General features: G+C 51.7%; 1 protein-coding gene across 1 annotated transcript in view; it reads left to right on the top strand.

Moving 5' to 3' along the window:
- Window positions 1-22,578, top strand: part of SCAF4 (SR-related CTD associated factor 4) — a 1,013,644-nt gene that overhangs the window by 586,026 nt on the left and 405,040 nt on the right. The window contains exon 17 of the mRNA XM_078658400.1: window positions 4,461-4,574. Within this exon, the coding sequence (XP_078514526.1) occupies window positions 4,461-4,574 (114 nt within the window). The remainder of the gene's footprint in view (window positions 1-4,460; window positions 4,575-22,578) is intronic.

Genomic DNA, 22,578 nt, shown 5'->3' with positions numbered 1-22,578 from the left:
TTTCTTGTCTGGATCTGAGGAAGCAATGTTCAGGGTGCCCCTAAATACTAGATTTAGGGGCGTATAGATAGGTAAGGGCAGTGATCAATGGGTCACTTCCTTGGGGTGGGTACATCCCCTATAGTGCCACCCTCCAGTGGGAGGGGGCAGTAGCACGTTTCAGGTTGGGCACGTCCCCCATCCTCTAGACGGCGGGGACTCAGTTGTTTCACCACTCCTCCCTAACCTGAGGAGTGGAGTTGGCAGAGGTGGGCACACCTCTTTCCCTCACTTGTTTTTCCCGCCCAAAGTGTGGGGTAGAACCAGTGGGGACCAGTTGCTGAAAGCAGCAAATGGTCTGGGGAAGCTCACAAAGGCAGCATGCCTTTGAAGTTTCCCTTCTCGTGAACCCTGCCCATCCTGGAGGAGGAGGCTTGGCACCTCGTCCCAGGATGTGCATTGTTTCAGGCCCCCGAGAGCAGCAGGCTCTCGACCCAAGGGTCCAGAAGCATGTCTGTTTGTTGCAGCCTAAGCAGCCACTCGGGTCACTAGGAGCTGGTCGAGTTTCAGGGGGCATCTCTAAGATGCCCTCTGTTGTGCATTTTACATTAAACCCACACTGATGCCAGTGAGGAATTTAATGTGATGAGAAGTTTGATACCAAACTTCCCAGTTTTCTGTGTAGCCATTATGGGGCTGTGGAATTCGTAATGACAAGCTCCCAGCACCATATACTCTTAATGGCAGCACTGCACTTACAGTGCCCATTAATAGACTCAGGTACTGTAGGCGTACAGGGCTCATGTACCTGTACCCTCGCCACTGGCATAGGGCACCCAGCTAGAGGGGGACTGATGTATGCCAGGGCAGTGGTTTATGGGCATGGCACACAGGGATGTGTGCCATGTCGACTCTTCACTTTGTCCTGCACCAAGACACGCAGCCTGCAAAGGCAGTGTGCGAGTGTCAGGGTACAGGGCCTCTAAGGGTAGCACAATAAGTACTGCAGCCCTTAGAGGCCTTCTCTGGTCACAGTGCCCTGGGTACCATTTACCAGGGACTGACATGTGGCCAGAGATGCCAGTTGGTTTTAGGATTCAATGCAATTTTAGGGCAGGATCATAGGCCATGGGTACCTGATTTGCGGGAGCCCAGGGCACACTCAGTCAAAGCACTTCATCAAAAAGTGGGGGCATACCATGCAAAAAAGAGGGCACTTTCTTGCTGACTTCAGCTCTGATGCTTTCCTTGACTTGGTCTGACTGTCGATATATTTTGTTTTTGACAGGTGCACTGTCAACAGTGTTCACATCATGGGTACACCAGTTTGTCAGACCAAGGGACAAGGAAAAGAGCTTAGCATACTGTTACAAGACTTACTTGCAGTCAGTCTGCTGTTGGATAGAGAGGGTGTCTAAAAAGACAACTCCACCTACTGACCCATCTTTTGGGCTGTAGGAGAAGAGGTCAGGGAGAGGTTCACTCTGCTTCCTGTTCCTCATCAGTCACCATCAGCATGGCGATAGTCAGCTCTGTCATTGTAGAGCTTAATGCGGTTCACATGCATTTATTTATTTATTAATGCAAAGTTTTATATAGCGCAAACAAGATCTTTACAGATATCAGAGCGCTTCACAGAGACAGGGGTAGGGGCAACAGGACTGAACAGAGATAATGGGAGCAGTATAATAGTCACTAACATAATAGGATAACAGTAATGTACAGAAAACATACCGATATACAATCAGGTAACAAGTAATATAAGACGGCGCAAGTCATTGATCCCGCTACAATAGAGTTCAGGTAAACTTTGGATGTAGGGATGGCTTATACCAATTTCTTAGGCTAGAGAGAACACGGGGTAGGGGCATCGGGAGGGTGATTCAACAAACTAAAGTGTATCATATATTGGTCGGTAGTAGGAGAGTAGCAATATTTTACATAATAGTGCCAAGAGACAATCCGGTGATCAATAATACAAAGCGATGCAGAGTGCATGCATAAATCTTTTGGGTTTCCAGCTTGTGCCCAGGTCAACTAAGTAGGTGACCTCACTCTTTTTCTCTAGGATTGGGTAAGGGCCACTCCATCTGTCCTGGAGTGCCCTTGGTGCCATTGGCTCCAAAACCTACACCATTTGCCTAGGTTGAAATTCAACCAGTGCAACTTTTTGGTCATACCAGTGCTTCTGAAGCTCCTGGCTGGCCTAAAGATGTTTGGATGCCTTTTCCATGTACTCAGCCATTCTGAACCTTAGGCCATGCATATTGTCCACAATATCTTGTTAGGGTTCTTGGAGAGGATTCTCCCAACACTCTTTTACAAGAGAGAATGGTCCCCTCACAGGATGGCCAAACAGCAGTTCCAAGGGGAAACACCCTATCCCTTCTGTGGCACTTCTCTGTAAGCGAAAAGCAGGCATGGTAAGAGGACATCCCATCTCCTTTTGCGTTTCTCAGGGAGCCCCATTATCATACCTTTCAATCTCTTGTTGAATCTCTCAACAAGGCCATTGGTTTGTGGGTGATATGGTGTAGTAAACTTGTACTGTACACCACACTTTTTTTTTTTTTGTAGAGTTTTATATAGCGCAAACTAGACCCGAACCGAATCGGGTATCGGAGCGCTTTACATAGCACAAGTTACGTTTATATATGAGGACACACACTTTCATTTTTAGGCACGGGGAGATTAAGTGATTTGCCCAGAATCACAGGAGGTTTTGGCGTCGTTACCGAGACTCGAACCCAGATCCCGAGGTCGAGCGCCTTCCCCTTTGCACATGTGTTTCAGGTAAGCAGATATAAAGTTAAAACCTCTGTCTGATTCCACCTCCTTAGGAAACCCTACCCTGGTGAAGACACCAATAAGGGCCTTGGCTACTTCAGTAGCTGTAGTAGTGTCCTAAGTGGAATTGCTTCAGGATACCTAGTGGCATGATCCACTACCACTAGAATGAATTTGTTCCCTGATGCCGAGGGAGGTTCTAGTGGACCCACTATGCCCACACCTACCCTTTCAAAGGGAACCCCCACCACAGGCTGTGTTATCAGGGGGGCTTTTGGATGGCCACCTGTCTTGACAGGTGTAACACAGGAGCTGACAAACTCCTTCACCTTTTGGCGCATCCGGTGTCAGTAAAAGTGGCTAACTAGCCTTTCCCAAGTCTTAGTTTGGGCCAGATGTCCAGCTAGGGACCTTGCCTTTTCCTCTGTGCTCTTGTTTTTACTCACACCAATTCAGGGATATCCAGCATTGCTTCATGGGTTTTTAGTTCAACCTCAGCTAGGGTGAGGTTTCCTGGTCATTGCCAAGCAGACATGCAGCTGGTAGCTTTGGAGAGACCACTACCTGTTTCAGCTCAGTAAAACCTACCCCCCCCCCCTCTCCTCCAAGTCTAATGTCACCATAGCCATTGCATGGTTAGTGGTAACACTGTCCGCATTGGTGACTGGGTAAGTATGCCCAATCAAATATTGCTCACGGGAAACCAGTGTGTATCACTGGCACCTGTTTCCCTCAAAGCCTCTATTCTAGTTTTATTAATCCAAGGGTATTGCAAGTATTTCTTTAAGTTGGGTGGCCAAACAGCTACAGTGACAAACTCAACTTCCCCCTCTGAAACTAGAACTGCTTCAGTGTGCAAACTGACTTGCTCTGGGCACACTTTTGATCCCATCTTACTACACCAGGAGTAACTGTAGCTATAGGACATGGGGCCTTCTTACTAAAGCAAACCTTGTCTCCAGTTAAGTGTCCCAACTTCTTAAAGTGGTTCCACCGGCCTTTGCAGGATCAAAGTTCTTCTCCCTATAGGGCTGTGGAGTATTGGGAGTGTTTTGGGACCCACCTCCCTGTGCAGGTTTTTGGGGCCCTTTAGAAGACTCAGACTCTTTATCTTGGGGATTCTCACCACCTTTCCCCTGGGGAGGTTTTGTAACCCCTTTCTTTTGGTCACCCCCAGTGGTAGTCTTGGTCACTCTAGTCTTGACCGAGTGGTCTGCCTTCTTCCCCAATTCTTGGGAAGAAATTAGACCTAGGTCTACCAAATGCTGATGTAACTTTTCATCCCTGCAATTACTTCTGTTTGTGCATTTACCTGTTTATTGTTGGCACACAGTTCAAGAGGTAAAGGTTGTTTGTGTTCCCAAATTGCCTAAGAATGTGGTCTTTTTCCCCCTGGGCTTACTTGGTGGTTAGAGATCAGCAGAGTTTAAAGTGTCTGTATTCCTATCAACATCTTGGTTTTGTTGCAGCAATCATTATTTGAAAGTGGTATACCTAATGTTTTACAGTCTTGTGGCATTAAATGTTTGGTATCTTATTGACATTTTACACTAATTTTACGACTTAGTTTTTGGTAAATATTGGCCTATTGGGTTACTACCATTTCAGTGTAAGATTCTGTTAACTATGTTTATTTTTGTTAAGTATATATCATTATGTCCAGGTGGTTTATTATGTTTTTCTGTTTTGAACAGATGATCCCTCCCAGAGGATGTGCCTATATTGTGATGGCTCAGAGACTTGATGCTTTACGCGCGTTGCAAAAACTAAGCAAAGGCACAGTTAAAGTAAACCAGAGAACTATAAAGGTAAAGCTATCCAAAAAAACTATTCTGCAATGAGTGATGAGGTATTATCTTGAATGCATAATCGTATTGCATTAATACACATACAAAGCCCAAAAAATTAAACTTTCCTTCTGTTGGCCAGACTGTTAGCGTTATACTGGATAACCAGGCGAGAAAAAGGAAAACCACTTTAGATATTTGTTCTAAAGAAGCTGCTCATTTCTGATCCCTAGCGTATTGAAGAAAGCAATTGGTGGCCCAGCCCTAGCTAATTCTGCTGAGATGCTTCATTGTCGGGTAACATCAAGCTTCAAAATGTGAATTGTGCTTGTAAGAACAAATTTGCATTTGGACTTTTGCCAAATTTGCTTGTAGTTGTAGAAAAACTTAAAGAAGAATGTGGTAATGCTTTGTTTTCCATCTTGCTCTACAATGTGATTTTTGCTGGATATTTATAATTGCAGAATCTGATAGAGCCTAGTGCTTTCGGCACGCTTGTCCAGATCGGCCTCGTCACAGCGTCCGTCCCCTACCTCAGAAGTGTCCAGAAGCTGCCAATTCCGTCTGCGGCATCGTCCTTCACCAAGGCCCCATGGGCGTCGCTCGCCCGATGGTAAGTCCTGCAGCTTGCCACCGAGGCCCTGACCGTCACCACCCTATTCACCGTTTCCTGGCCTTGGGGCGGACACGGAACTAAATGAAGGCACACGCTATGGCTCTGCAGGCTTCTTTGGGCCCCCTCTTAATGAGATTTCCGCGGATCCCTCGCCATGCGCGAGGCCTTCCACGGACTTGCTGGCGGATTCTCCCATGGGGTTTTCAGAGGATAGTGTCGTCTAGGTGCGCCCTACGGGGTTTCCCTCTTCGACCCGCGGCACCCCTGCCTCGCCGCAAAACCCTGCGTGGTTCCCTGTGGTGTCGCAGGTCGTTGCCGGGACTCAAGGCTCGTCCCAGAGTCCCCCTGGGTCCTCTGGGCAGGTGGTTGTCTTACCGGAGGCCGCACCGACGCCTTACCTCCCCAGCCCTAGCGGCGCTGCGGGTGTAGGCCGGTACCCGGAGCGCCTCCCCGAGTCCCTCTCGGTTCTCTGTGCAGGCGGCTGCCTCGTCGGATGCCTTTATAGCGCCGTTGATTGGCCGCTACGGCTTCGACCTTGCCCCCTTCTCCTATGAGGCATGTGGTGGTGGGGATCGGCTCAGCTCCCCTGGTGGAAGCTTTGGTGCCGATCGAGGACACACCAGTGCCCATGCCTGACTCCTCGGCGCCGTTGCGCCGTCGGATCGTCGACTCTTCTCCGGATGTTCCTTCCTCTCCAGACCTCCTTGTCTCCTCTTCACCGGAGACTGGACGACGCATCGTTGCCTTTTCCCCGGCTGCCTCCTGTAGTATAGCCTTGTCCTAAGCAGGGCAGGAGTGGGATTCCTTCTCAGGTTCCTTGCGTTTGCTGGCATTACTGTATACTGCTTGGCGCAGTCCTTTTTCTTCCGCCTTAGCGCAGTTTGCGCTGCTCCAGGTTCTTTCCTGCTCAGTTTGATAGTGTTTCTATCCTTCTTCTACAGGGCTTGCCTGTCATACATTTTGCCCTTGTTCCTGTGGGATATCTGCTTCTGGTCGTTTTGCCTTCCTCTTCAGCCTCTGGATCGCCAGACCCACTTTTGTCATGCCGTCTATGGTGTCGTGTTGTTGTCTTATTATCCGACGTTTCGGCCTGGTCCTTTGCCTTGTGTTTCAGAAGGGCTATGATATTCCTGGTGTTCTCCTGTGTTCTGGTTGACTGCTTTAGGTCTGTACTGCATATTTCTCGCTTACCGGGAGTCGCTGTTCTGGGCACACTAATTCATAGTATTTACTAGCTGCCTGCTGCGCACGCCAGGTCGTCATGGTCAACCTCCGTGGGCCTCGGCTTGTACCCGTGTGCTCCTGTCCCTTGCTCTGCTGGAGCTTTGCGCGACTGTGTCTTCCTTCTCACGTTTCGCTTCTCGGCTGCCTTGTCCTCTGCCTCGAGGTTGATGCCCGTTCAGCTGTCCCCTTCGCTCTGTGTGTGTTCTCCTGAGGCTGGCTCTACCTCCATTACCACCTCTTCTCCCTGGATTTTGCTGGTGGTTCTTTTAGTCCTTTGGTACTCTATTGGTGCCTCCGGGTTTTCTGGCGGATGCCCTTTGTCACTCGGGTAGGCTTGTGGTATCCTGGCCTTCCCTTCTCCTTGTTCTTGCTTACTTCTGCTTGGTGGGGGCTGGGCCGTCCTTCCTGTCCCCTTGACACATCCCCTATTGGGGCCCTGTGTTCTTCCAAGCTGGTGAGGTTCTCTTGCAGACCCTCCTCCCCTCTGTGTATGGCTAGATTATCTATTCTACTATAAGGCATCTGCGTCTATTAATCTCTATCAGATGTACAAGATACTTACCTTTGGTAACGATGTATCTGGTAGAGACGATTCTGACCGCAGATTCCTTCACGGCCCGCCCTTCCTCCCCGTTCTGCGAGGACCTTCAGCTTCGTCGCCTCCCACCGGGTCGCTTTTTCTTCTGCGAATGCCCTCTTTCCCTTCCTCCCTGGCAAGATGCTTTGTTCTTTATTTGTTCCACTCCTTCCTTTCTGGTTATTGGACGGTAGGTTCATGTGTACTTAGGCATCTCTACACCATGGTTTTTCCAGTGTGGGGCCTACTCAAAATCTTCTCCCTTTTTCATTGCTTGGGGTTTCTGACTCCTCTGCAGTCCTCTGGGTTGGTTTTTTTTGGCTGTGCTTCAGCCCGTAGCTCTTTACAGGGGGTACGACACCCCTTGATGGTGTTGTCTTGGGGTAATTTGTCGTTACTCATCTGTTCCGGACTTGTTGCCCTTCCCTGTTCTAGATTGTAGGTGCAGGCTTTATCGTCCGCTATGACATTTTTCACATGTTTTTTCTGCCTCCAGGGAGGATATCTCCTTTGCTTTGCAAAGTTAGTTCTCGGAGCAGCGCTCTGCTCTTTCCCTTCCATGATTTTCAGTAACACAGTGCCTTGCACGTTCGAGGCATGTGGGCTGCTGAATTCATATCTATCGCATAGATCGCCGCCTAGTGTTGGGTCTGGATGATTGCACATTGTTGTCCTGGAAGAGTCTTCGAAGTATCACAAGATAGGTGGCTCCTCCCCTGGACTACAGTGCGCATGGGCATCGACTCCATCCCCGGATTGTTTTTTTCCGCCATTGGGTTCGGATGCATATTTGATCAGTCAAGATCGGAATCGATAGAAACTATCCTTTAGGCCCGAAAGCCTTTCCTTTAGCGTCGGTATTGTCTTGCGTTCGGTTCCCAGCTCTGTTCCGGCTCAGTTCCCGAGTCGGACATCCAAAGGAGTCACGTGGCTCTTCGGTGCTCGAGGCTCAGTCGGCGCAACCAGACTTTCGACGACACATCATGGAACGGAGCCCGTTCAAGAAATGTCCCGTGTGCGGATCGAAGTATCCCCACATCGACGTCCACCCGGTGTGCAACAAGTGCCTGTCGCCGGATCACGATGAAGCCAACTGTATGGCTTGTTCCCGTTTTCGCTCGAAGAAGACGATTCGACTTCGGCGCGTGGCACGCCAGGAGGCCCGGCAGGCGGCCCCGGCACCGGTGGACATTTTCGAGGGGGAAGAAGCGGACGGGCAAGAAGTTCGAGAGCCACTTTCTACTCCGGCAGAGGAGATAGACTAACCTACGACGCAGACGTCGAAGTGCTAGATGCAGAAGAAGTCGTCGACGAGGTAGGAGACGACAATGAGGCCTATGGGGCCACGGAAGATAGCTCAGGTGAAGAGCTATGCCCCGATTGAACAATCACTAAGGCTCAGGTCGAGGGATCGCCACATGGCCTTACCCAAGACCTTACACCTGGATCCACGGTCTCGCCTACGGGCCCGACTATGGACACTTCTGCGGAGCCGCCATTGGTGAAATCGAAACCGAAAGTGAAAGCTTCGGTCTCGACGAAAGTGATAGAGACGCCGTCGAAACAGAAGACGTCTGTCGCTCCGGTCGCCTCCTCGTCTTCCGCCATGTCGGGGCAGCCAATGCCGAAGAAGGTTGTCGATCCGGTTAAGTCTCAAGGGCGTCGAACCGAAGTCGCTCAAGGGTGTCGAGCCCAAACCGCTCAAGGGCGTCGAGCCGAAGACTGGGGCACCAGGACCAAATTGTCAAGGCCGCCGACTTGAAACCGTCGACGCCGAAGGCCGTAGTCCCGGACGGAGGACACGGCGATCCAAAAGCGGCAGTTCCTGCACCTCGAACGGAGAAGGCCAAGAGTTCGGCGCTCGAGTCTGCACATGCGCGTAGACCGAGAACGCCTGTCGGGTCGACGAAACCGTCTGCCTCCTTCACAAAGCAGGTGTCGGACTCATTGCAACGCATCAGGAACAAGGCTTCCGCGGTCGATCCGAAGGATACTTCCACCCCGAAGCCCGCTGCCAAAACGCCAAAATCTTCGACGCCGATCCAGTTCACGCTGCCGCCGAAAGTGGCGCCGAAGGCGTTCGCACCCAAGATGGCCAACAACGCGCCCATGAAGGTGTCCACGGGGTCGAAGCCTCCACAGCCAGTGGTGAGCTTGAAGCATCGACAACCCCTAATGGTGGAGCAGTCGGAACACTTTATCGACGCCGACACCGGTAAACTTTCACTCTACAAGAGAAAGATCACGCCGGCACAGCCTATGGAGTCCTACATAATTCCCTTGAAACGCAAAAAGCCTTCTACGGATTCCCCGGTTCTGGTGGAGCCGATTGATCCACGGCCTCGGACCATTGCTCCATCCTCACCCACTTATTCAGATGTGGAGGCTGGGGAGGGGGGAAGATGAGGAGTACAACTTCCCTGCCAACACTGATCCTGAGGATCACCAGGACTCATGGGCAGATGCAGGGGACCCTGATGATCCGCACACTGCCCAGGACACTCAAGTGTATAATGTTAAAACCCCCCGCCCCCTACTGAGGATTCTGCAGCATTCAATGCTCATTGAGAGGGCGGCTAAAAATCATGATGTCCAGCTGCATGCTGACCCTGTTGAGGTAGACTTCCTGTTTGATACCTTTTCCACCTCTGAAAAGACTGTCAAGACTCTGCCAATGCTAAAGGGGGTTTTGAAACATGCTGCAGACATTTTTAGGAACCCACATGTGCCAGGGTTATAAACCCCAGGATTGAGAAAAAGTATAAGCCGGCACCTGGCGACCCTACCTACATCAAGGGCCAGTTGCCGTTGGACTCTTTGGTCGTTTCTAATGCCCGGAAGAGGGCAAATTCTCAAACCACTGGTGATGCTCCTCCCCCTGACAAGGAATCGAAAGTGCTAGGAAAGAGGGTGGCGGCTCAAGCGGCCAATATCTGGCGTATTTCAAACACTCAGGCACTTCTGGCCAGATATGACAGGGCACACTATGATACACTTGAGACCCTGTTACAGCACTTGCCCGATGAGTATAAAGAGGCAGCGGAGATGCTCATTCAGGAAGGGAAACTCATCTCGAATGCTTCTATTAAATGTGCACTCGACGCAGCAGACACCGCGGCCAGGGCAATTAATACAAGTGTGATGCTGCGGCGTCCGGCCTGGCTCAGAATCTCCGGGTTCAAACCGGAAATACAAACCACCATACTCAATCAGCCTGTAAACCCTGATCACTTATTTGGACCCGAGGTGGATACCACCCTGGAAAAAATAAAGAAAGACACTGAGACTGCAAAGTCCATGGGGGCTCTCCAGTCCCAACAGTTATGGGGCAGTACTTTTCGTCGCTCAGGCAATAGAGGTGTTTCCAGAGGCCAGATGTCCCAGCAAACACAGTACACTAAAAGTGGGGCGCAGACCTCTTACAACAAGCAGAATAGAGGCGGCTATCGTGGCAACAGCACCAAGGGCAGAGGTCGTGGAAACAACAACTCCCGAACCTCCGCCGCCAACAAACAGTGACGCCTTGTCACTGCCCCCCGACCATACAACACCTGTCGGGGGGGAGACTCCAGCAGTTCCTGCCAGTCTGGAAATCCATCACCACAGACAGGTGGGTCAGAAAACTTATCCAGTACGGTTATTGTCTGGAGTTAACGTCCACTCCACCCAACATCCCACCAAGGCACCGTCCTATGTCAACAGAGCATTTGCACTTATTGCAGCAAGAGGTGCTCGTCATGCTGCAAAAAGGGGCAATAGAGCTTGTGCCGGTGGAGGACATAGGATCAGGAGTGTACTCCCTGTACTTCCTAATCCTGAAAAAGGACGGATCCCTCAGACCCATACTGGATCTCAGGCCCCTCAACCAGTACATTCTCTCAGAACACTTTCACATGCTCACGCAGGTTCTTCCGTTGCTCAATCAGGGAGATTTCCTCGCAACATTAGATCTCAAGGATGCATATTTTCACATTCCAATACATCCATCACACAGAAAATACCTCAGATTCACCATTCAGAATCAGCATTATCAATTCAAGGTCCTCCCTTTTGGAGTGACCACGGCGCCCAGGGTGTTCACGAAATGCCTAGCGACAGTGGCTGCGCACCTCAGGAGACAAAACGTTCATGTCTACCCATATCTGGACGACTGGCTTGTCCAAGCAAAGTCAGCCCAGCAGTGCGCCGCCAACATGTCCCACACCATTCACCTTCTTCACAATCTGGGATTCTCACTAAATTATCCAAAGTCGCACCTTCAGCCAGCCCATGTGCGGCAGTACCTGGGCGCGACTATAAATACTCTAGCAGCCACGGCTCAGCCAAATTCTGTGAGGATCGACAGCATTCAGTCGCTGATCCAGAAGTTCAGGCCACAACACTCGCTTCCTGCACAAGTGTTCATGCAGTTGATAGGCATGATGGCCTCCTGCATTTTCATAGTCCCGCACGCGAGACTACATATGCGTCCGCTTCAAGAGTGCTTAGCGCACCTGTGGACTCAGGCTCATGGACAGTTGAAAGACCTAGTGTTGGTGACCGGTCGGGCATACAACTCTCTACATTGGTGGAATCCACGCAACCTTTGCAAGGGCCGACCGTTCCAGGAGCCTGTGCCACAGATTATCCTGACGACGGACGCATCTCTCCAAGGATGGGGAGCTCATGTACTCCACTACACAGTGCAGGGACTATGGTCAACGCAGCAACAGAAGATGCACATCAACTACCTAGAACTGATGGCAATCTTCATGGCAATGAAGGCATTCAAAGTACATCTGTGCAACAAAGTCGTGTTGATCCGGACGGACAACATGACAGCCATGTACTATATTCAAAAGCAGGGAGGTACACACTCTCCACAGTTGTCTCATCTGGCTCAGAGCATGTGGAAGTGGGCCATTCAGAGGAACATCTTCCTCATGGCGGAGCACCTCCCGGGCAAGGACAATCAGCAGTGGGGTCATTTAGAGATAGACCTGTTCGCCACAAGGGAAAACGCAAAATGCCAAAGCTTTGCCGGCAGGTTCCCTCACCCACAGTCGCAGGGCAATGCGATATGGATGAACTGGTCAGGCAGATTTGCGTACGCTTTTCCCCCAGCACCTCTCATACCACTGGTGGCACGAAAGCTAAAGCAACACTCGATGACACACATCCTGGTTGCTCCAACGTGGGCACGCCAACCATGGTACACCATGTTTCTAGAACTCTCCGTGGTACCGCATCAAAGGCTGCACCTCACACCCAGACTTTTGACGCAGAGCCATGGCGACATTCAGCACCCAGATCCGCAACACCTCAACCTGGCCATCTGGCTCCTGAGGTCTTAGAATTTGGCTACCTTAACTTACCTTCCGACTGCATGGATATCATACGGGAGGCAAGAAAGCCCACCACCAGAGCATGCTATGCAGCCAAATGGAAGCGGTTTGTCATTTACTGTGCAGAACACAACATCAACCCCCTTGATGCGTCTACTCACAACATAATTTGTTATTTGTTACATCTTTACAAATGCAATCTAGCATGTGCTTCCATTCGGATACACTTATCCGCCATAGCGGCTTATCTCCAAAACAGGCAGCATCTCTCAGTTTTCAGAGTGCCTGCCATTAAAGCCTTTCTAGAAGGACTGAAACGAGTCATTCCTCCCAGGACCCAGCCAGCTCCTGTATGGAACCTTAATGTGGTCCTCACCAGACTGATGGGTCCACCCTTTGAGCCTCTACATTCATGCGAGATTCAGTACTTGACATGGAAAGTGGCTTTCCTGATAGCCATTACGTCACTGCGACGTGTTAGTGAGCTCCAGGCGCTCACCGTACAAGAGCCATTCATACAGGTTCACTCCAACAGGGTGGTGCTACGCACTAACCCTAAATTTCTTCCTAAGGTGGTTTCACAGTTCCATGTCAATCAGACTATTGAACTGCCTGTGTTCTTTCAAAATCCAGAGACAGTGGCTGAAAGAATGCTCCACACTCTTGACGTTAAATGAGCTTTCGATGTACTACATTGATAGGACCAAAGATTTTTAGGAAGACGAAACAACTCTTTGTTGCCTTTTCTGCCCAACACAAAGGCAACCCCATTTCCAAAGCAGGTATAGCCAGGTGGATTGTTAAGTGTATTCAAATTTGCTATCAAAAGGCTAAGCGCACTTTAACGATCCCCCCCGAGAGCCCACTCCACCCGCAAGTTGGGGGCCTCTATGGCCTTCCTTGGTAATATCCCTTTGGAAGACATTTGTAGAGCAGCCACATGGTCTACCCCACACACATTTACTAAACACTACTGTGTAGATGTGCACTCCAAGCAGCAAGCAGCTGTAGGGCAGGCTGTTCTAAAAACACTTTTTCAAACGTCTGCAGCTGGCACAGGCGGCCGCCGATAATGGAGGGACTGCTATGTATTCTATGCTATAGATATGAATTCAGCAGCCCACATGCCTCGAACTGAATATGCTACTTACCAGTATGCATCTGTTTTTGGCATGTAGGGCTGCTGACATTCATATCGCCTGCCCTCCTCCCCGGCGCCTGTAGCGGCTGCAGAATTTACACTTACTCTTAGCATGGTCATCGCTCACACTGTTACACTCCATCTTCGCCACAATGGCTAAAAACAATCTGGGGATGGAGTCGATGCCCATGCGCACTGTAGTCCAGGGGAGGAGCCACCTATCTTGTGATACTTCGAAGACTCTTCCAGGACAACAATGTGCAATCATCCGGACCCAACACTAGGCGGCGATCTATGCTATAGATATGAATGTCAGCAGCCCTACATGCCAAGAACAGATGCATACTGGTAAGTAGCATATTCATTTTCCTAATCGTGCCGTTCCTCACCATTTGCTTCTTCCCTTTCTGTTTCACAGATTTATTCGCACACTGTTCCCGTACTCTGTTTTGTTTGTGATGGCTCTGTTGTGGCGCGGAAAAGATCTCTAAAGAAAACTGATGTCAGCGCGCCGGGGTGGGACTTATGTGACCTCGCTGGCATCATGTCCGCGGACAACATCAGGTCTGAGTCACGTGGTGGCGTACCCGGCGTGCAGAGATGCTGTGCATAAAAAATTCCGAATCCAGTCTCACGCCTGGGGTTAATTCTAAGTTAAGGAATCTGCGGCTAGAATCGTCTCTACCAGATACATTGTTACTGAAGGTAAGTAACTTGTGCTTCTTCACCTTTAGAGCATCCTCAAAACTAGACTGGATCCAGAGGTAATATCTGCATCGCTCCTGCGTGCTGGCAGGTGTAGTGTTGTGGCCCTTCACAACTTTGTCCCATTCCAGAAGTGCGTATATGTCCAAGTGAACTAGGTACCTTCTTAAAACTACTTTGTAGGGATTGTCGCAATCACATGTTTGTGACAGATCTCCCCCATCCCCCCCACAAGGGCTACCTTGTGTGTTTAGAGGTTGGTGCAGGACTCTAAGCCTTGCCAGGATTCTGCCCTTTTGAGTCCGAAGGCAAACCAGGAACACAAAAGTGAAGCTGTATGTTCGAGGCATATGAACTGCAGATTGTACACTCTACATAGATAGCCATCTGGTGTTGGGCTCGGATGATTGCATGTTGTTTTTGTCTTCGAAGAAGTCTTGTAGTCACGAGACCGGTGACTCCTCCTTCGGTGTAGAATGCGCTTGGGCTTCGGCTCCGTTAGATTGTTTATTTCCGCCTCGATGAGCAAATACATTCACCGACTGTATCGTTTTGATCGCATGCCTTCGACCCGCAACTCGAAAGCTTCCATCACTCTTCGACGCCTGCGAACTTCGACTTGGGCCTACCCGCTCCTATATAGACGCACGTCAGTGGAACTGACTCCATTTATAAATTGTCCAGTGTGGTGCTAAATTTCCATACTCGGAGCTACATCCTGTCTGCAATTTGTGCCTCTCTCCAGAACATCGAGAGGACAATTGTGAAGCATGCCTTTCATTCTATTCGAAGAAAACTATCCAGGATCGTCGAGCTTGACGCCGAGACATGCAGCGAGGCACAGGCTCTATTCCGGGCATATTCAATCCAGGTCCCGATAACCTTCCGGAGCCAGAAGAGATCCTGGACTCTGCAGCAGACGTCTCCGAGGCCGATGAGGACATCACTCCTGGTCAAAGGGACGTGAGTACTGAAATCCCAGTCCCGGCCCGACCCAGCCCAAAACAATGGCACCGGTAACACCTTCGCCTTCAGGCTTACACCGTACCAAGACTTTGAACGCTCTGGCCCGGCACCGAAGGACAGACAAAAGCCATCCGGCTCGAGCCAACCACCCGGTGCCGAAAAACCACCCTCGGCACCGAAGGTGCAGCCATCAGAGGGGCCACGCCCTCTTACGTCGACCCCGACTAAACACTCGGTGCCAAAAGACCCCTCAGCACCGAAAGACACAGATAAAAAGTCGGCACCGAAGCAACTTGATAAGGCATCGACACCGAAACAGCCGGATAAACCACCGACACCAAGAAAAACGGATAAATCTTCGGGACCGAAACAAACTGAAATACATACGGCTCCGAAGCACATAGAAAAGACATTTGTGCCATCAAAGCACAAGGCACCGAAAACTTCGGAACCGAGTAAAACGGTTGTACCGGACAATGTCCTAAAACATCCAAAATCCGTTCCTAAGGATATCTCTTCGATGCCAAGCAAGTCTGTGGAGTCTGAAGACTGAAGACCTTTTCTTCCCAGATCCAAAGCAGACTACTATATTTATCCATCCAAAGACTGGTCATATAGGCACCAAGCTGCCTGCAAAGAGGAAACCAGAACATTTACACCAAGTTCCAGTTCCTCCTAAAAAGATTCATATTTCTACTAACAATTCTCCTCCACCTCCACCACCTGCTAACCCTAACTTGCTAATTTCACCACCACACTCTCCAGATTTACAGGATAGTGATGATTCACAGGGGCATGCAGATATAGATGAGGATGTAATGCCATTAAGCCCTGTCAATTCACCACAGGAGTCAGACTCATGGCATGATTATAAAACTGATCCTGATATCACTAATGATCTAGATTTCTACCCCTCGAAGCCATCCCCACCAGATGATAATGTGGGGTTTGCGCAACGGATTAATAGGGCAGCTACATATCACAAAGTCAAACTTCATTCCGATCCTGTAGAGGAAGACTTTTTGTTGAAAACTTTTGCACAACCCCAAAAATCCATTCATGTCTTACCTATCCTACAAGGCCTGATCAGACATGCACCTGAGGTGTTTAAAGACCCAATCAGAGCTAGGGTTCTTAACCCCAGAATTGATAAAAAATATAAAGCAGCCCCGAGTTTCCCTATCTACATTAAAGGCCAACTTCCCTTAGATTCATTAGTGGTAGCCAATGCACGTAAAAGGACAAACTCCCAGGGGTCAGGTGACGCACCACCTCCTGACTCTAAGTTATTAGACGGAATCTAAGTTATTAGACGCATCAGGAAAATGTATGGCGTCTCAGGCTAATTTGTGGAAATTTGCAAACACACAAGCCCTGCTAGGAAGATAAGACAGGGCGCATTATGACAAGCTGGAAAAGCTCATTCAACACCTTCCACCAGAGTATAAGGACAAAGAAGGCAAACTAATTACCAATGCATCAAAATGCGCACTAGATGCAGCAGACACGGGGGGCGTGGCTTGGACGCTGACCGAGATGGCGGCATGAGCGATCAGCTCCGCACCAGGTCCCACTACTCATCCTGAAATAACCACGGATCTTACCCCCTGAGTGGCATTTTGGCGGCTCCTGGCGAAGCGGGACCAGGGGGGCTTGATTGCGGCGCTGTGGTGGACAGGACGCGGCTTTTCCGACGTATCCCGGGTCCCGGCGGAGCAGTGGTCAGACAAAGAAAGATGGCGGCGCCGGGAGCCTGACGGGGCTCGGCTCGGCTGGCAGAAGGCTCCGGACGGACGAGAGCTGAGGAGCGGAGTGCAGGGCGAGGGACGGAGCGAGGACTGCTCCGGTGCTGACTGCGGCGGGCTGGCGGCCGCTGCCGTCCGGGGGCCGGGCGGGCTTAGCGCCCATCCCCCCGCCTTCCTGCGCTGCTGACCGGGCAGGGAGCGGCGCCCCTGGAGCCCGGAGGGATAAACGGAGGTGGTGGCGGCCGCAGCGGGGACCCGTCCCTGGGGCCCTACGACGATCCCCCTTGCCGGGTGAGTGGAGGAGGCGGGCCTGCGGCCCGACGGTGGGCGCAGTGCTGCATTGCGGGGGGCTGATCTCCCTCTCCCGCTCCCCCCGAGACATCGCTGGCTATTGAGGAGGCGGAGGGGCGGCATTGGCCCATTGAGAGACGCGGGCACTGGCTTGGGAGGACTGGGGCCAGAGGAGTGTCCTTCAGGCGCTGCTGGGCTGCCTGCTGCGGGTTGGAACCGGACACGCTTACACCCTGCGGTGCATATTGGAGGAGGGAGACCCGGCTTGGGGAAAATCGCCGCCTGGGTGAATTTGGGCCCCTGTGCTACCAGCCCGCGTCTGCCTTGCACCTCCCACTGGCTGCTGGCATTCTTCTGCTGAGGCCTAGAACCGTGGATAACACCCTGCCGAGTGTGCTGGTAGTGCCTTGAATTTGTGGGCCCCTACGGAACTTTGGCCTCAAGGACTGGACGACTCTGGTGACCGGCTAGCCGTACGATAGGGGCCGAAAAATCGGTATTGTAGCGATTCCGGAGTAGAGTTGTGGGAGCCAAGATGGCCGCTACTGGTGGAATGCCCGAAGTGCTTACCCAACTCCAAGATGGCGGGGCACCTGCTCCCTTGGACGCACTTACTCCGGAACTGCGGTTGCATAAACGGCTAGATAGTATACTGGACGCGATCGCTGCCACGAAAGAATCCCTGCATCAGGACATTGCGCAGGTCGCCACGGGGCTGGGACTCCTCAAAGCAGATCATGCGAAGCTCGCTGACAAAGTGAAAGACAACGAGCAACTACTGCAGGAATGGAAACCGGCGGTGGTCACTGCGGAACACAAACTGGTGGATATAATGAGCCTCTTGGAGACCCTAGAAAAACGGGCGGAGGATGCAGAAAGTCGCAATCGGAGGAATAATGTAAGGGTTGTAGGCCTTCCGGAGAAAATTGAGGGGGATGATGCTGTGGCTTACATGGAGAACTGGTTTACTACGGTGGTGGCGCCGGAGGGCCTCTCCCCCTTCTTTTCACTTGAGCGAGCGCACAGGGTCCCGGCTCGACCGCCTCAGCTGGGTCGACCTCCCAGGCCAATGGTGATAAAGTTGCTGCACTATAAGGATCGGGACCTCCTGATACAGAGAGCACGCTCACAGGGCCCCTTTCAGGTGGAAAACAGCAAGGTCACGATATTCCCGGACTACACTCAGGAAGTCCAGAGAAGTAGAGCGTCCTTCCTGCCTGTGAAGAAGGAATTGAGAGATGAGGGAATCCAGTACTCGTTGCTCTTCCCGGCCAAGCTGAGAGTAATCCTGGATGGTACGACTCACTTCTTTCTAACCCCGGACGAGGCTTGGGCATGGCTTGAGCTTTACCGTGCTGGAACTGACCGCGCTGGCAAAAGCGATGGGTCCGCGCAGCAGCCCCTCCGGATCAGAAAATCTCAGCGTATCCGGAAACGGAATAAACTTAAGATTGCGATGCTGAAGGCCCAAATGGAGGCGGACAGGAAGAGCGCGTTGGCGGCAACTGCGATCATCACGGGGTCGCAACTGGAGAAGACGTTGGAAGGATCTGACTCTGATGAAGAAGGATTGAAAACGGGAGGGGATGAATCGGACGTGGAGAGCACGAGGGGTCCGGAGGTCACTCCACAGACGGCAGAGGGACTGTTTAACGAGTGAGGTACCAGGGCGCGGCCCAGCTGTGACTTTTACGAGGCCGTGGCCTCTCTGGTCGCTATGTGTACACTCAGGGGGGGAACTAAGGCCACAATGCGGGACTAAGGGTGTGGGGTGGGGGCTCCGCTGTTTCTGGGTCGGGCGCTGATCCACCCTCTAGAGGCCCATAAGGCATTCTGTGGTAGAGTCCGCAGAGTAGTGTGATGTGTGTTATGTTACCAGTTTGGAACGGGGCTGAAGCTGGGTTATTAAGCCCTGTCCTGGGGAGAGGGGCTCGGGGAATTTTGTTGAGAGTTGGGGTTAGGGGATCCAACTGCTGCTGTGTGTGGGGTGTTGAACTATTGCTGATTTTGAACAGAAATTACTGCTATGGAGACGTTACCTGAGTTAAAATGCCTCTCGTGGAATGTCCGTGGTCTCAGGACGATGGTGAGACGTCACAAGGTGCATGCCCACTTAGTGCGGCGTGGTGTTCAGATTGCTATGCTGCAGGAAACCCACTTGACTGACAAAGAATGCACTGCACTGCAGAGAAGGTGGCGGGGGCAGGTGTTTGGGACCATGTACTCGGCGTTTGCCAGGGGTGTGTTGATTTGGGTAAGAGCTGGGATACCGTTCCAGGTTGTGTCCAGGCGGGTGGATCCGGAAGGTAGATATGTGGTGGTGGAGGGGAGGTTGTACGGTCGAGAAGTAACGCTATGCAGTGTGTACGCCCCTAATACAGACCAGGCCTTATTTTTTGACAGACTAACGAGCTCACTAGCGCATTACCTGGCGGGCCCCATCATTTTGGGAGGGGACTTTAATTCAATCACTAATGTAGACCTGGACCGGTCCCATCCGCCACTGACCGACTCAACAGTGCGCAGGTTGGCTACCCAGAGGAAGGAGTGGCAAGAACGTTGGGGATTGTTAGATGTGTGGAGAGAACAACATCCTGCAATGAGAGACTATTCCTTTTTTTCAGCATTACATGCATTACATGTGAGGATAGACTCGATACTCTGTAGTGATCACCTGGCCGCCATGGTTAGGCACACGGAATACTTAGTTAGAACCATCTCAGATCATAATCCCTTACTGATGTCGGTGCAGTGGCAGCAGGTGAGATCGGTGATTCCCACGTGGAGGCTACAGCCAAACACACTGGAGGATCCGGTGTTTAGCGATGCTGTCCAGCAGGGCATAGAACACTATTTCAGGGAGAATGAGGGCTCGGCAGCGACAAGACTGGTGGGGTGGGATGCGATGAAAGTGGTGGTGAGAGGAGTGTGCATGGGCAGGTTTGCTAATGTGCGGTCATCGCTTTTGACTGACCTGGTGAGGGCGGAAAGTGTGCTAAGGGGATTGGAGCAGCGTAGACCTGAACGACCGGAATTACAGGCGCAGCTGCTTGAAGCCAAGGAATTAGTGGCGAGGGAGACCGAGCGGCTGCGGTGCTACGATTATAAGCTGTATATTACCAAGGTGCATGCAGAAAGGGACAAGGTTGGCATGCTCCTGGCCAGGCTAGCTAATCCTGAGCCTAGGGGGTGCCCGATAATGAGCATACGGACGGAGACGGGAGACATAGCCTATTCTCAGTCAGTGGTCCTATCACGCTTCGCGTCATATTACACTGATCTATATGAGTCCCAGCTCACGGTGGACACGCCTGAAATACGTGTGTATCTGGAATCTATCGCTTTACCGGTACTAGCTGCCGAGGATATAGGGGGACCCATAACGCTGGCGGAGATTAAACTGGCTATTAACCGGATGGCCAAAAACAAAACGCCGGGCGTCGACGGGTTGCCCATAGAATTTTATGTGAAGTTTATTGATGTATTAGCACCTAGGCTGTTGGTAGTGTACTCGGAAGCGGGACAGAAGGGACACCTACCCGACACGATGAGGGAGGCGCTGGTGGTTCCGTTGCTGAAACCTGGCAGGGAGGCGCTGGATGTGACGTCCTACCGACCCCTGTCCATGCTGACAGTGGACTACAAGATTCTAAGTCGTATCTTGGCTGCCAGACTTCTGCCGCTCATGACCAGGCTGGTTCATGCCGACCAGGCAGGGTTTATCCCTACCAGGAATACATCCATGAATATACGCCGCCTACTGCAGATATTGGACGGTGCTAGGTGCTCGCCTCATGATCCAGTGGTGTTATCTGTTGACATTGAAAAGGCTTTCGACAGCCTTGAGTGGCGGTACCTAGATGAGGTGCTGGCGAAGTTCGGCCTCGGGGAGGGATTCCGGCGGTGGACGAGGGTGCTGTACTCGTCAGCCACGGCGAGGGTGCGACTGGGGCCTTCAATTTCTTCAGCTTACCCGGTGCATAGGGGTACGAGGCAGGGATGCTCGCTTTCTCCTCTGCTGTTTGCATTGGCAATGGAACCTTTGGCAGCACTGGCGAGAACGGGCGTGATGTTTCACGGTGTGACGCAAAAAGCAAAGTCGCACCATATATCACTGTACGCGGATGATCTACTGCTGTACTTGGCCGATCCCGAACGGGCGCTGGAGGGAGCTGTAGCCATGCTATCAAGATTTGGAGATATGTCGGGCCTTAAGGTGAACTGGACCAAGACCTGTGTCTTTCCTCTGCGGGAGGGCCCGCGCTGCCCCCCTCTTGAGATGGCAGTGCTCTGGGAACCTTCCAGCTTCACTTATTTGGGTGTCCGCATATACCATGAGACCACGAACCTATTGGACGGCAACGTGGGGCGCTGCCTACGCGCACTGCGGGGCTGTGTAAACTTCTGGGCCTCTCTCCCCTTATCTGTGCTGGGCCGGGTGGCGCTTTTGAAAATGGTGGCACTTCCTAGGCTACTTTATTACTTCAGGACCTTACCGGTGTGGATACCGCGGCGAGTGTTTAAGGATTTACAGATGTTGGTGACCGGCTTTCTGTGGGGCCAGAAACGGCGCAGAGTGGCGTTGACGACTCTGACTAGGCCTTAGCTGGAGGGGGGGATGGCGGTCCCTGATTTTGAATTGTACTATCTGGCAGCTCAACTGCAGGTACTGACGCAGCATGTGGCCAGGGAATTCAGGGGCCCGGACGTCGATAGGGGGCTGGGTATCCAACGGCATGTCTTATCATTCATAGTCATGCAACAGAAACTGGAGATGAAGGACCTAACGCTGGAAGAAAGGACGCTCAGACTCTGCTGGAACAGGAGTCTGAAAAGAGCGAATATCTCCCGAGCGTACGCACCTGAGATCCCGCTAGGGATGCTGACCGCGCTACCACATGGGGGCGATTGGTCCCCGCTATCGGACTGGGAGGAACTGGGGCTGCAAATGGTTGGAGATCTTTACATTGAAGGGACACTAGCCCCCTTCCGGGAGGTGCAGGACCGATTTGGTCTGCCGGACGGGGATTTCCTGCTGCATGCGGCAGTGGTTGCAGCGATGCAGAGACACTGGAAGGGGGGGCTGGTGGAACCGGAGACAAACGTGGCGTGTCAATACACAGTTATGGCCGCGGGCACTACCAAGGCGGTGACCTGCCTTCATAATAGACTGCAGCGCGAGGGATTGGCACCACTACTGGCGCTTAAAGTAAGATGGGAGGACAGCATAGGTAAGCCCATTCCGGATGCGGTCTGGGGCCATGTTTTAGAGCGAACCTGGCAGGGAACTAGGAATGCCCGTGTTCGAGGCATGTGGGCTGCTAAATTCATATCTTAGCATTAGATCGCCGCCTAGTGTTGGGTCCGGATGATCGCACATTGTTGTCCTGGAAGAGTCTTCGAAGTATCCTGAGATAGGTGGCTCCTCCCCTGGAC

The sequence above is a fragment of the Lissotriton helveticus genome, chromosome 8, assembly GCF_964261635.1.
Source record: "Lissotriton helveticus chromosome 8, aLisHel1.1, whole genome shotgun sequence".
In the NCBI taxonomy this organism is placed as follows: domain Eukaryota; kingdom Metazoa; phylum Chordata; class Amphibia; order Caudata; family Salamandridae; genus Lissotriton; species Lissotriton helveticus.
This window is presented reverse-complemented; position numbering and strand designations above follow the sequence as displayed.